Genomic DNA, 16,112 nt, shown 5'->3' with positions numbered 1-16,112 from the left:
TTTGTTTTTGCAAGAACATTTGCAGAAAACAAAGTTTTTAGAAAAGTTGAAAGAAATGCAATTGCATGAATGCTGCTACCCGTAATATTTGTAAAAGCACATGCTTCTTTGATTTGCTAATGTCCTCCTGCTTATGAAATTCTGATGAACAGTAAAAATGCAATTTGCTTAATAAGAATCAGCAATGTGGTCTAGTGGTTACTGAACTATATTTAGAACCCGGGGACCTGGGCTCAGTGCCTAGCTCAGATGCTGAGCTGCCTTCTGTGACTGGGCAAGGGACATCACTGTTCTCAATCTATGCATCCACTTTTGCTCTTTTGTCACATTTTCACATGTAGGCTGTAACACGTTCAAAACAGGACATACATCTGCATCTCTGTAGGGGTGGCACAGTGCCCACCACAGAGGGTTGCCAGTTTAAGCGGGGACCATATTGCATCTAGTAGTAGCAAATACTCTGTTACATGTTCAGCGTGTGGCTTTCAGCTTCTTTTGCATCCAAATGCAATGCATGACACCAAAGTGAAACACCTTGGCTAAGAGAACAGTCAAGCCTGGAACCAGTCCTCCATGATGCTGTATAGCAGTATGGGGTGCTCTTACCCACCTTGGCAGAACAAGTTTTCAGGAAAAGATAGTGCTACTATTAAGGATGTTCTCTGTCAGGCTCTGGAGACCTCAGTATCAAGCATCAATTGAGTATCAATCCTGCCTCTACGCTTGCAATTATGCCCCATGACTGATCTCTTTCATCACTTGGAATTTATGCAACACTTTCATCCCAGTGAACAACTGCCCACATGACACCTTCCATTTCAGTGCACAACTGACTGCTCTTCCCTGGAGATTTTTGTTGCATGCTCTGAGCATTAAGAAGAATTCTCCAGAATAGGGACAGCAAGAAAAGTGCATTGCTTCTGCCACCACCAATCCAGCCACATGGATTGCTAGTACTTGGTGTAGAATAAAAGCTCATGTTGGTTTGGAGAAGAAAATTTGAGTCTAACTTTTGGGGCTAGGTGGGAGGAGCAGAATATTGATGTCACCTACAACAAAATATATTCACACTGGAGGGTAGAAACAGCATTTTTTAACCTGGATGAAAACACCTTGAAAGATACAGTAAAATCTCTGGTTGGTGTGTGTTATGTACAAATATTTATTTAACTTTTTGCAGGGCGATCTTTGAGATCTGTGAGGATTGTTATTCAATGGACATAAATCAGTGTAGCTCCAGGACATTTATTGTTTTGATTGCAAGCAGCTCAATCGTGGCTGTAGACATGAAGCTGTTTCTTCTTCCAAAGTGGCACTTATGATGCAGCTGCCTGTAGCCTGCTAGTGAGGAACAGACAATTGTGCATTTGCTATGAAGTATGTATTTCATTAGAGCTGCGGTCTAAGAATTGTTTTGGTTTTGGATGGAATAAATAGCTGCAAGTGCTGTGGGAGTTCAGAAATGCAGAAACTCAGTCCTGTGCCATCACAAGCCCTGTCATCTCTTGCTAGATTTTTGAAAAGGAGATGAAAGGCAAAGATTTAGCTTTATCCCAAACAGCTCTAGCAAAGTCCTCTTTTACTGGGGGGACTCAAAAGGTGGGTTAGGGAGCAGAAACATTGTGAAGAGCAGCTATGGGGGCTGTAATATACAGTCAGCTATGAATAAAAAGAAACAGCAACAAACCATAAACATTAAATACTATCAGGTAACGGTGTGGGTGCAGGATAACAGCATAGAGAGGGGTACATTCTTGGGGAATGCCCCCTGTGACCAAGCCAGCCTCCCCCCTTCCTCCAGTGCACACACTTCCCCATCCATCCCTCTTGCTTGCTCAAATACCTTTCTTCCAGCCTCATTGTTGTGCAAGTTCATCAGCCTCCGTGCATTCTTTTTGATTTCTCGGGCATCAACAAACCTCCGGGAGAACTCAATGCCGTATCTGATATCCGCAGAGCAGCCTCCCCACTTCCAGCCCTCCTCCTGGTTGTAGTAGCCCTGTTTCTCTCGGTCACAGCCACAATTGCTGAGGTTGCCCTGGCTGCAGGCGGCCGTAACAGCGTGTGCAACCCCGGCAGCAGTAATGGCATAGGTGAACGCAGCTTCCCTGCTTCCTGTGGAGAGAAGCCAAAAGCTGATGGATTTGCAGAAGGGTAGCACTTACTAAAGAAAGTACACACATTATGTACAGCAATGGTGTCAGGTAGGAATGTGAGGCAGGCATTACTTCTAGCGTGTGCTTCGTATTCTGGCAGAATTACATATGTATTTTAAATGTTTGGTTCGTCTGGGGCTTATTGCCCCAGGTAAGCACCAGCTACATGACAGTCCCGTCTAATCCCCTGCACCAGAAGGGAATTTGGCAATGAGTCTGGGCAGTAGTGAGGTGAGGCAATATGATTTGTTTTTATATTGTCTCATCAGGTTTGCAAGCTGAACTGTATGTATTTCGGATGAATAATAGGTGAGTCACTGATGGCAATGCTCGCCGGAAAACAGTAGTTTGCTCTAACAGTTGGTACTGCCTGGAAAAAGTGTACAGACAGCTTAAGAAATACCAGACCCTTTTGGGTGCACGAGAGGGTTGGGCACAAATGGGGGAGGTTATTATTGCACCTTTATGGACCAGTAGGGCCCATTAGTGATGCTGATGGTCAACTATGGCAAGAGTTGCCCACAGGGACAAGAGCTAGGTAGGTTTTGTTTTCTTTCAAGGTGAAGTAGAGATGACATCTTTTGCTGACTTTTCTCATGTGTGTGTTTTGCTGTGAGCTTTTCCACTCCCACCCTGACTCTGATTTCTGCTTTATCTTGTCTAGTGAGTGTACAGAGTGATGGAAGTGCTAGGGAAGCATTGTTTCCTCTCTGGAACAAGTGAGATGCTGCTGTGAAGGCAAAGCCTTGTTTTTATGCTTTAATATTATTATTATTAATGATGTCACTACTCGCCAATGTTCCTCATTCCCCACTCCTTGTTATAGGTATTGATATTGAGTATATAAGGGACAAATAAATGCCATTTCTTGACTAGATATTGATAGGGTGAGTTGCTTTTGGGATGCACATAAGCAAGGAGATACAGAGGCAGGGCAATTGAAAGGGATGTTACAACCTCTGCCTGCTCTCATGTGAGTCTACACTCTGTTACCGACTTAGTGTAGGGGTAGATTATGGCCCTTTTCATTTTGCTGTTCTTATTTACAACATTTCCCTACAAATTCCCCTCTCAGTGCTATCATTATTTTCCTCTGTGTGTTTATTTGGTGATAAATCGACAATCTTGTAATACTACTGCCAAAGAACAACTGTAAAGAATTTGCAGAAAGTTGCTGAAGTGCTTTAATGACCACACACAAAGCTTTAACATGGTTAATGGATTTGGGGAGAAAAAAAATAAAAAGAACAAATTTTCCAGAGGAGAAAAAATAAATAAATAAAAATAAAAAAACCTTAGAGTCTATTTTTAATTTTTTATTTTAGTATTCACAGATATCATAACTATTCTGGAATGACCTGTGCACAGTGGGGTTTCTTTATATTTTATGTGTCTTATTTGCATATATAGCTTCCTGAAAAGTTACACCTTTGCAGGATACAAGAGAGATCCTACAAGAAGCAATCATAAACAAGTTTTTGGCACCATTTCCTTGTTTCTCCAAAGCAATAAAAAAAGTAACATAAGGTAAGAGAAAAATAAAAGGGTCTGTTTTTATTCAGGTACCAGGAAGTTAAACTGACTTGTAGACTATTTGAGTATATCACCCAACAGAAGGCTTGACTCTGCTTTCAGACACACAAGTGTTTTGCTGGGGTGTACGGTGTGTGTAGTCTGGTTCAGTGGTTCCCAAACCATGGTCCGCAGAACATTGGTGGTCCAGGAGGCCACAGTAAAGGGTTTACAGCTAATCTGCAGAGCCATATTAAACATTGTTTTTAATAGTGTTTTTAATTAAAAGTTTGATGATAACAATGCCTGGTGGTCCACAAGAAATTCTGAGGGTTGATAGCAATCCAAAAAAAGTTTGGGAACTTCTATTCCTAGTATGTTCTCTAAAATGCATATCAATATTCACTCCTCTCTCTTTCACTCCCCAACTGAAGTCAAAACTGAGACGTGTTTTAAAACATAACCTGTTGACTTGCAGGATTTCCTTCTTCATCTCCTTTCAAAAAAAAAAAAAATCTATTCTTAATTTGGATTCTTTATTCTTAAATTGAAAGACTGGAAATATGAGATACAACAGAAATGACATATAGAGATAAGTTTTCCTTTCTCTCCAGGATGAGAGTAAGTAGAATAAACACATGTAGAAAAGCTCGTAAACAAGCAGAAACATATTCCTGTCAGGGAATACCACAGCTGTGAGCTACAGTTCAGTAGATTTATCAGATTAGCTAGAAAGAGGTTGCTGATGTTTTATTTTTTCAATTCAATGTATTCCACATGTATCCAGAGTAGAAAGTGACATTTTGTAATGGCACTGTCTATGCCTTGCTCATGAGTTTTCACACATCACTTCCCTTAATCAGTTTTGTAAAACTAAAGAATATTCTGTCTTTATATTCCTTTTTCTCCTCTTTGTTCCCATTATACCCCTGGTTACATTTGGGAACAGAGGAAAATATCTTTCTTTCACCCACTTGACAGTTATACCAGTAAAGGAATTATCTCAAGTCATGGAGTAATTCTTAATGGAAATCACATTGACTCTCTGAAGATGTTATTCTTCTGTTTCAATGCAGCTCTAAAATAAGAAGGGATCAGAAATAATAGGTGGCTTGAAAATCAGATTGCAAGTTAAGGTGTCCTGCCAATAATTTATTTTTTATTTTTTGCATTTTATTTTATTTTAGTTTAGTTTTTTATCTAAAGAATGTTCCAAAGCTTTCTTTGAGCTTCAGGGTAAGCATTACCTCAACGATTCTCTAAAGTCCTAGGATCAAGAGAGTCTATCAGGAAATGCTGATGGAGGAGGGATAGGAAACTCTGTGCTTGAATAATATGTCTGCTGTACACAAAGCTTTCCATTAGCATGTCATCATTTGAATCAGCCCTAAGCAAGTCCTTGTTAGGCAGCTAAAACAATTTAAGTAATGATTGCTGTGATACCTGCATGAAGAACAATAATCTCATTTTATGCATTTTTTTGAGATTTCGAAAATATTCTTATTCTGCAATGAAAGAAAGAGACAAATCTTTCCAAAAATGTTCATTAAAAGGAAAAACAAATATCAGAAGATTTGGGATATGACTCAACTTGGAAGCTAGAATTTTTTGTTTGTTTTGTTTTGTTTTTCGTTGAATATCTTGGTCAACTAGTTATTTGGCAGTATAAGTGCATACTACCTGTGTCTCAGAACAAAAATTTCTTGTTTAACTTTTCAAAGTTTTCTTTTATGTAGACAAGAATAATTCTGTCAAGATTTGATTTTAGTGGAAAAGACACTGTTTTGGCTTTTATTGCAGACCTTGGATCCCTACATTTCCATATTAGAAATGCCTGCCTTCATGTCAAAGAAGACAGTTCTGATTTAATTCCCCAAACATAGAATGGTACACAGAAATTGTCTCATCTAGTAACTCCAATAGAAGATGGCAGTCAGTACTGACTGAAATGTAGCCTATTGTCTTTGGTAAAGGTGCTGAGAGTCACTACTTGCAATCTGCTAGGCCATGAGAGAAGTCTTGCCTGTGGTCTGCCAGTCTGAGTTGCTGCCATTTGCTTGAGTTCACTTGTTTTCTCACGGTGGGTTGTATTTTAAAAGTGGCCTACTACCCAGTAATGTAGACATTTTCTGCTCAGAAAGTCAGATATTGGATCATTGCTTCCTACAGTGAACAATTTCTGGCAGAAAGGGTGAGAGGAGTCTATTTATCTGTTGTTGGAATCTTGGAACAGCCTATACTTTAGCCCTAATTTAGATGTCATCTCTGACTGACTTTTAGACTGCTAACTGCACTAAACTTAGTATGGTCTGATGTGGAAATTATTACAAGTTTCATAACTGCTGTAGTTTACGGCATTCTAATATGCATATATTCAGCAGCATATTTTCAGCATGTAACCACAATCAGCTGAGAATCGTGCATGCTAAATATATATTTTGATCATTCGTCTGTGAGTGCAGGGTTACAGATTTGACTGTTTCATAGTTATTAGTAAGGCATCTGTTTTTCAGAGTAACTAGATGAGAATATTACTATTCCACACATCATTCAGAAATGTATTTTCTCAGCAGTTAAATGAATAAAAGTGTCATAAAATGTCAGCTAGTAGAACTCTAATTTAAATTGAAAGAGTACACTATGGAATATACACTGTTTAACCAGTATTTTGCTAAATCTTGGATTAACAATGATAGAAAAAATGTACACACTGCTATGAAACAAAACAAATTCCTTACATGCCTACAATCTGTAGACAACGGATCTTGAATTATATGGCACAATTCAATAAAGGTTGGTGGTAAGAAAAATGAACTATAGCAGAAGTTAGATTATTTTTGCCTTATTTTTGACGAGTCTTTTGCAAATGAAAGCTGAGGACACATTAAGTCATTTTTTATGGACAAAAGAGATACATCTAGATGAGTAAACTGAAACTCAGATAATAGCCCCCCAAGTAGGGCTGGCTGAAGTCTTTTGCAGACAAGTTTAGTTCCTTTGTAATTTTGTATTTTATTCAACACACTCATTAGCAGTTCTCAAAGAAAACAGTACAGGCTCTTCTCCTTGGGTTCAATCCAAGGGTAATACAAGTCAGTGAGAGTTTTCTCACTGTCTGGAGCAGATCCTTTCTCTATTTGCATTATCAGTTAACTAATTTTGTACTTCTTGATTTATAATCTAAAAGCAGGGGTTGGAATAATTTCTCTAACCTTCTAATTTACTATAATTTACTACTAATTTACAGTGAGGCATGTGAGAGAGCACTGAAATCAGATTGTACAAGTAGAAGAAAAGCTATAAGAAAGTAGGGCTGCCAGGATCCTCAGGGGGGTTTCTAGTCCGTCCCTTGACCCTAACGTAGGCTAATAACGCAGGTGTCCTTCAAAACAGTTTTATATATTCTTTCTTAAAGTTCTTCATGGTGGAGATTCCACAGTCTATTCCATTGCTTCAGGACCCACGTTTTTATTTATGTTTTACTAGTATTAACCTGAAACTGTCTTTCTGAATACAAACCTACTACTTCTTACTGTACAGATATTAAGAACCTGATTGTTCCCTTCTTCTAGCAGCAGCCTTTAAACGTTTAAAGGCTTCCACCCCCTTTCTAGATGTGGTCTGTCAGTCCTTGTAGAGCAGTTTCATGGGCTCTGACCATTCCTGTTGCTCTCCCTGGGCTCTCCCAACTAGCTGTCCTGTGTCTTGCAGTTCCATGCCAGAGATGGGACAGGCTGCTCCAGCTAAGGCCTTGCTCACTTGGGGTTAGAGCAGAAGTAGCACTTCACATGTCTTGCATGCTACACTCCTGTTTACTCATGCCATTATGGTGTTTTCAAAGCAGCAGGACATTTTTGACTCTTAATCAGTTTGTGGTCTTCTTCTATGCTGCTGCTATCACAACAGATGTTTCCCATCTTTCATTTGTGACGCTGATTATTACCACATACAGATCTTTGTCTTTCTGATTTACCTCCTTTTTCTTTCTTTTTTTTTTTCTTTTTTCTTCCTTTCCAGTCAATTTTTCCATGATCATTTTCAATTTTGACTGAAACTTCCTCCAATTTCATTGCAGTCCTCCCCAGCCTGACTTCATTTGTAAATTCAATGAGCTCAGTTTATGCCTTCAGTCAAATCAAGAGTGTAAGATTAACCAGTACCAGAATCAGCATAGATCACAAAGTCAAGTTAGTTATTACATCCTTCCATTTTGATAACTATCCTCCAAATAAATTTCTTGACAGTATATACCCATTTGGTTGGAGTTTCCTTAGTTTTCTCATGAGAATGTCATATAAAGCAGTGTTAAAAGCTTCATTTAAATCCTAAATAAATGGTATGAAATTGTTCTTCTCTGCCTCTGAGGTCTTTGGTGGCAAAATAAGGAAATTAGATTGATTTAACATGATTTGTTCTTAACAGACCTTTGTTGACTGTTATTGTTACTCATCTCTTTGTTTTCAGTTATGAGCTCAAATGAGTGTTTGTTCCCATTATTTTTTAATTTACTGAAGTTAGGATGATTGTTCCTATAATTCTTCTGCTGTTAGTTTTAGACAAAGGCAATACATTTGTCTTATCAATTTTTCTTAATGGGAGTTCTCCACAAGTTTTCAGCTCTAATGGCTGCCAGGACTAATGGCTCTAAAATGGTTTCATTAAATGTTCTGATATGAGGGACAGCTAACTAGAATGCACACAACCTGGAGAGATACTTCTCCCAAGCTAATGATGAGATGATATTCCTCTGTAGATGATGTTAGTTCTATAACCATCTGCTCACCACTCACTCTCTTAGTGAAGGCCGATGCAAGAAGTTCTTGACCTTCTTAACATTATCCTTAGTCTACACTCGCCATGGTAGTAGTGGACCAGCTTTTTTATACATCTTCCACTCACTGACAAAGTACTGACTGAATCATTACTGTGTAGTGTGTTGTCAAAAAAAACAAACAAATAAACAAACAAAAAACCCTAAGCCAACAACAACAAAAACCAACACCAGAAAGAGTCACCCATGGTCATGAGGTCCATCTTGCAACACCTGCACTCAGTAGTCCTCCTGAATGAGGAACCTGATGCAGACTGAATATCTGCTACTCTGGCAGGGCTTTCTGATCAAATCTGATGGAGTCTTTTGATGGTCATATTGGATAATATTCTCTTTGTGGTATTTTTTTCCCATTTCCTGCCTAAAATCTTTATTTTCTACTACAATCTAATTAAAATTGTCTTTTTTTTAAAAAAATAATTTTTCATCCAGATAGGCCTGTTTAGATAGATTAGAAGTAAAGCAGGAGTTGCAAATTATTTCAGCAGCTTCTTTGTAGACTGCTCATAATGTCTATTTTCAATTACACTTGGATGGGACAGAGAATGAATGGTGCATATTCAAAGCTGAGATTGTGCAGTGCTGTGACATAATGTTTTGTTTACAGATTCTTCTGTTATTCAGTAATTTTAATCTCTAGCATCCCACTAAGTTTTTATGGGTGGAAGTGCCAGAATTTTGGCCATCAGTCTAAAATCACTCTGTTAACTGGATTGTTTTCTGTTGCTCATGTGGGTTTGTCAGATTTTCTTTTAGAATGGGCTGCACATGAGCCAGATTTATTTCACGCTTGCTTTTTGTAACTCCTTGCTCTCACTATTTATATAGTTTTGGAAGCATGTCTATTAAAATATATATATATATTTAACATGCCTCCGCATTTCGTATTTTTTAAAACATTTTTCCAATTTCACAGTTATTTTCTAAAGGCTTGGTGGTACTTTCCACAGTGGTCTCTGTAACGAGGCTTTCAACATTTTACAGAATTTTTTTTCTTAATTTGCCCCCTAAACATATTCAGTTAGCTCCTGACAGCTATAAAAAATAGTCAGCATTTCCGTTCTAAATTGAGCATAATTCTATTTTGTATTTGACTGTCTTTTGGTGGCATATCATTTGGAGTTTTCTGGGACAGCTCCTGTGAATTCAGTAAGCTTGCTCTGATGTTTATGTTAGTGATGTTTAAAAGTACCTAGGGAAACAGGATTTTTTTTAAGCTCTCCCTTGTAAAGCTATACTTGTTGCAGCAAGTATTTCTTACTAACTCAGCTCTAAGAAGCAATCTGTATCTCGTTCTTAGTGAAAATGGGGAAATCAAGTTTGGATCCAAAAGCACTACTGCTTGTTTTTGTTAAGTTTTAATCAAAACATGGTGTTAAGCGCTCCTTGAAAGAATGTACAAGACCATTGCTTGAAAAATACATAGTGCACAAAGCATGAGGGGGTAGTTCCCACATACACCGTACCATTGAGAAAAGCCTGTGCAGTGTCACAGCTGGCTGTGTTTTCACAATGCTACTGCTAATACTGTCAAAGTAGTATGTGGGAAGCAATAGCTGTAGCAGAGGGATCATCTCCTGCCTGTGTTCTGTTCTGGACCTACTGAAGTTTCATTGGGGGAATTGATTCCCTGCTGAATGTTTGGTGTTTTTGCTTTTCAGTGATGACTAGTGGATTAATATATTGTAATATATTGTATGTAATATATTGTATATGTAAAAGCTCAGCTGGAGGCATCTTGAAGCATACTGTTTTTTATTTTTAAGTTGTTTGCACCCACTGTCATAAAGCATGGACTCCTGAAGACCGCTCATAGAAACTTGGTCCTAAACTATGCTAATGTCCTTGAAGGAGATGGAACTATGAGAAACCAGGTGTTGCTATAAAAATTGAATCATGTCAATCTATTCATGATAACAGTTCTTATGCATAGGGTTTACCTATGCATTATGCTTCCTTTTTTTGAAAAACATTTCACAGGGAGAAATAAAAATGGTAATTAAGAAAAAGGGAAGGGACACTACAGCTATATGTGGGCATATTTTTTCGTTTGTTTGTTTGCTCTTGATCATGCTCTTGCACCACAATATGGCCTGTTAAAGGTTTCTGAGAGATCTGTGTGCTGCTATGTTGCCTGCTTCAATTTAAGAAATAGAAAACATGCTTTCCATAGTCATAAAAATAATCATTAATTTAATTTAATTACATTAAAAACAAAACAAAACAAACAAACAAACAAACAAAACAGAAAAAAAAATCCACTCTGAACCAGTCAGAGAAATGGAGGACAGTACTACCACATTTTTAAAGGAGATTTATTTTGAAGTTAACTTATGCTCCAATTTATTAGTATACAACAGCTGAGTAGGTTGCTACCAAACCATTTCAGTCACTCAGATTTTCATGTGTGTGGATTTAATAGACTTGAGCTCATAATGAATGAAACAGTTTAGAATAGATGTTCTACATGGCTGCCAATATAGGATCCTTGCAACCTAAATTATTCTGTGATTCTGTGGTTTTATTTGACTTTGCTATGGACCCAATTTCACAAATACCTGTGATCCCCCCTGCCGTGCCCACGAATATTAAGAAATTATCACTTTGCAGAATCGGACCTTCTCAGTGGACTCTGTGCTGGGTTAGTATTTGAATTAACTTGTTTAAATCACTTCAGTGGCCTGACTTATAAATGTTGAAGAACATTTCTTCAAAAATAAATCTGCAATAAAAATAAAAAAATAAAAATAAAAAAAAAATAAATCTTTTGCATGAAGTCATCTTTTCCTGTATTATATTCTGTCACTTCAAAGGTAGATAACAAATCCCTGAGGGCAGTGGTCATGTCTGTATTCTCTTGTAAATCACTGTGCACACCTGTGCTTTGCTGTAGAAACATGTTAAATAATACCTTTTAAAGGGTTCGCTAAATTATAAGTAGAAGTCAACACAAAGCTCCTATACCTGGGAATGCCAGAGTATCTGTGGGTGTGTATCTGTGGGTGTGAGTATCTGTGTACATTACAGATGAAATTTTAGCTCTCACTTCAGAATTTCTTAAGACGTTTTAGTTAAATCATGGATGTTACCTCAATATATTGTGCAGAATCTGTTAGTGGGCAGGCACCGCTTTGCCATAATTATTGAATTACAGATATACCATATGATGCCCAGCCGAAATTCATGTTAGACAAAATCTGTTTATGCAAGAGGTAGATTGTGACTTAAAATGGAATGTGACTTTCAACTGGAGAGGACAACAGATACTATATACCTCTGTTTCACAGGGACATGAGGATATTAAGGCATTTATCCACATGGCAGAAGGACTTGCAAGAAAATGAGCTATTCTCTTTGTAGGGAGTCTATGGAGGAAGGCAGCTGTGGACTTCTCATCCAACACAAATTCAACCATTTGCAGGGAGGATGTCCATGCAAATGCATAGTGTGGCAGGAGACAACATGATTGCAGAAGTGTTCCCTTGGACTGAGGCTTCTCTGCTCTGCACCTCTACATATTGTTCCAGCATTATATTGAACCAGTCCATCTACTGCCAGAACCCTAAGGGGATTTGGACACAGCAATGCTTGGCATCACCATGCCTACCCGTGATGTAGAAGAAGTACACAGCAGCGCCTGCTCCTAACACCCTGTACTCACACCTCCTCACGTGCCATACCTGCAGAGAGTTAGACACATACCTTTCCTTTAATTTATACTTGGAAAAAAAAATAATTTAAGTGTTTTACCTGAGATTTTGCTGAGGTTACATTTGCTTCTGTTTCAGAGATCCTAAATGTTTTTATGTCCCCATTTGGAGTTGATGATAATAGACCTTTATTTTTGCAGGGATGAGATACTGTTTTCAGACTAGATGACAGTGTTTACAAAATTAATGCCAGTGTATACAAAATTAATCACTTCTACAGGACAAAAGCTAGACACCTAGAGATAAATCTCTGGCAGGATTTTGGCTCTAAAGCTTGTCTCTTAGATGTTCTGCCTGCTAGTATTTTCTATGTGGTAAGGATAGGAATTGAGCCTTATCAAGTATTGAGAGAGTTAGATGCCACAAAGTAAGACTTCCAGAAGTGATCAAGCTGGATGGGGAACCCCCAAAACTATGTGTAGAAAATTCAAAGAAAGGGACAGAGTCTAAACTCATCCTGTCAGAGAGGTAAGCCACATTTCCCTGGACAGAAAGTTTTTCAATCTATGCTGGCAGTGGGCATCTAAGTGTAATTTCTGAGGGTATATGGTGATTTTGGTAAAGGGGATCCCATCCTTATAATATCCTACTTTCAGCCCATTATCTTGTTCTATATTCTAATTGGGAAAAGAAAGATTTAATTAGATTAAAAGCTAGAAGATGACTTTGCTAGTACTACTGATTAGGATACACAATATAAATTAAACAATAAAACTATATATATAGTGTATATATAGATACTATTCTATATATAAACTAATATATAAATAACAATAAAACTGAACACGATATAAATTCTTCTAGTGTATTTTTCTAGTTTTTCAGAGTATCATTAAACTTCATTATATCAAGTATGGAATTAGAATGTTCTTATATGAAATAAAGTATTAATTCTACCTAGACATGACATTTATAAAGTAAGGTTTATGAAGAGTGGCAGTATTCTTTATTAAACTGAAGAACACAGACAATGCATATACTTTGTCTAGCCAGGATCTAATAAATAAATATTTATATAAAGTATTTCTCAGATTTCCAGTATAAATTACAGAAATATCATAAAATGGCATAGCCACCTGTAATATTGTAGCTTTCAGCGCAGTAGCAATGTAGGAGTACTATGTCATATACCTATGAAATAATGACATCTGCACACTTTTTTGTGGTAATAACAATGAAGGTGGATTAAGTACTGCCCATCCTCAAAAAGGGTGATAGCCCCTCCGGGAACTCCAAGAAGCATTTTAGACTGCTGGTCATGGATAAACTCTTCCTATATGCCTGGGATAGATCTTCCCAGGCACACAAATTGTTATGCTGTCATCTTGTCCAGACATCATAGACTCTGGTCTTCTAGATATTCTTCAAAGAATGGTATTTTCAAGATACTCCTCAAAGAACTGGGTAGACATAAACAAAAGACCATTTCTTATGCTTGATAAAGAAAGAAAAATAATTCATATCAAATAATGTACTGGAATGTTGCCTTTTTTTATAAATGCACCCGCAGGAACATAACAGAGAGGCTCTTGTGTTTTCAGGAAAGTTCTGTCAGTTTTCTGGAAGATAATTCTGCATGTTGATTGTTCTGTTGTTTACTTAAATTCCTGGCACGGTTTCTGACGCCTGACAGGACAACCTAGAGGACCAACTCAATGTCTAGAATTCACAAGCAAACCTCTACCATGAGCCCTATCACTGGTGACTCAACACTCATCTCTTAGTCTTGCAGTCTTTATAGTGTTTCTCTGGTGCATTCTTGGCAAGGCAAGGTTTCACAGATGAGATGCAGTGAGTCTCAACATGACTGTTTAGGATGTTACCACTGTGCTGATATCACCCACGGTAGCAGAAGAACCATGCCTCATTGGATTTAGCTTACAGCCCTTCCTGGGAGGCAGCAGAGGAGAATCTGGGTTTGCAGATCATCAGAATAAGCATACCTTTTGCTCTGCTAATTCTGCTGTAGAGTTCACATCTTCCAGGTGTAGGGCAAATAGCTGGGCAGCAACCCCAGAAATTACTGCTGCTCCCTGCCAGAGCTCAGATTTTGTGGAAAGAAAATGAGAAAGTTCTGATGAAAAGGGCTGAACTGAGAGTTGCTTTCAAATTTACTTAAAGATCTTCCAAATGTTTTTACAATGCCTGTGTGGCTGAATTCACATTTCTGGTTGATTTGGCTTGCCTGACAATCTTTCTGAGAGGAGAGCTAAGATTCAAGTGATGATGTCTGCCCTCCTTCCTATTTACAGAGTCTTTGCCTGCTACTCGTTTGTAACATCAGTGAATGAGACGCAGCACAAATCACACATATGAAAGAGATTTAAAAGACTAAAGAGCTCAGAGGGTTTTGGATAAATACACAGAGTTCAGATGCTTGTCCAAACCTCTCTGGTTTGCAAAATGAGTCTGGAAGCATCACAAGAGCAAAGTCTTTTTTTCAGCTCTGGAGTTTCTGGTCCTGACAGGAGTTAGGAAGCGACAAGATTCATAAAAATAAGGAGCAATTACTCTAATCTTCTTAGACCTCATGAAAGATACTTAATTACTGTTTAATCTGAACCTGTCTGGCTACCAGTCAGGCTATCTTATCTATTAGATTAGTAACTTATTTATTATTTGTGTTGTGCTAAGATCAGGGAGCTAAGCCCGTGTTTTGCCAAATACTGCACAAGTTCACTTTAAGATGCCGGTCCATACCTGCAAGAAGTTGCACAGAATGATTTGGCAAATGAGTAGATGCCTGCCCTGTGAGTTAACTGCCCTTTCAGCTGAAAATCTGTAATGCTATGAGGATAAAAAGATCAAATTTCTTACCCACAAGGAGCTTCCATTGTTTTTAGTTGTGATATCCCAGAACTGAAGGATGAGTTTAAACAGAGATCAGAAGCAAAATCTGTAGGTTTTTAAAGTACTCCAGCTTTAGTACAGGATCTAGGCTTTGCGACCTAGAAAGGAGACATGACTCCCTTCCAGGAGTATGAATACAAGAGTATTTAAATAGATTGGTATTAATACCAGTCTTCCAGACACTATAAAAAATATTAAAAAAAAAACACTAGCAAGTGTCTCTACTGCAAATCTACCATTAAAACAAGATATTGGTCACATTAAATAATCTTCATAGTCCCATGCTTTGTAGAAACTTGTTTGCAGATCTGAACTTTGAAGTTGACCCCTGTCTCTGTGATGGGCCAAACCAAAAGCCAGATCTGAACACCACTGAACTCTGGGAAAGTTCAAATCTATGTTTTTTGTGGTTCAGGTTGAGCTGTAATTAAAACAGACCAGTTTGAAACGCAAATGTCTGAAAACCAAAACAAAACAAATGTTTCACGTGAAAAGTCTTGGATTAGTCTGTATTGTACCATGTCATGTTTTTGCCTATCACATGATGTAATGTTCCTCTGGCTAACACAAAATGACAGCACACACGCTGCTATATGAGATATTCAGAGCAGACACTTTTAATTTAACTTTGAGCAGGACACAATATTCATGGAAATAATTTGTGCTGTGTAAAAACCCATCATCAGTCTTACTATCACTCACACTGGAGGGTAGACCGCTGCCTTTCGAGCTTTCCATGGTCATCCCTAGTTGCACTGTAGTCTAGGGATCTTTAAAAATCAATGTTTTGCCTTCTTTGAACAAACTTGTGCCTCATTTTGACAGCAGTATGTGGAATATTGCCACTAATCCCTGAAAACAAACAAGATAGCAGTGCTGCAGAAACTTAGTTGTGTAAGAGGGCAGGGAAATCCCAGCTAACTCTTCTGCTAAGAACTTCTGTTTATATTGTACTTAAAACTACAGTGTCTGAAATAAAGCAACATGGTTGATCAATGGACAAGGGAAAAGCAAACAAAAAAAGGGAACTCAGTTTCAGCATTGCCAAACTGC

At 38.0% G+C, this 16,112-nt stretch overlaps 1 protein-coding gene across 2 annotated transcripts in view; it reads right to left on the bottom strand.

The window, feature by feature from the left end:
* WNT7B (Wnt family member 7B) overlaps positions 1-16,112 on the bottom strand; it is a 97,072-nt gene that overhangs the window by 13,195 nt on the left and 67,765 nt on the right. For both annotated transcript variants that reach the window (XM_083800672.1, XM_083800671.1), the window contains exon 3: positions 1,844-2,115. In XM_083800672.1, coding sequence (XP_083656798.1) covers positions 1,844-2,115 — 272 coding nt within the window. The remainder of the gene's footprint in view (positions 1-1,843; positions 2,116-16,112) is intronic.

Source organism: Anser anser, assembly GCF_964211835.1.
Source record: "Anser anser genome assembly, chromosome: 1".
Taxonomy (NCBI): domain Eukaryota; kingdom Metazoa; phylum Chordata; class Aves; order Anseriformes; family Anatidae; genus Anser; species Anser anser.
The sequence above is the reverse complement of the archived record's forward strand: the minus strand, read 5'-3'. Positions and strand labels throughout refer to the sequence as shown.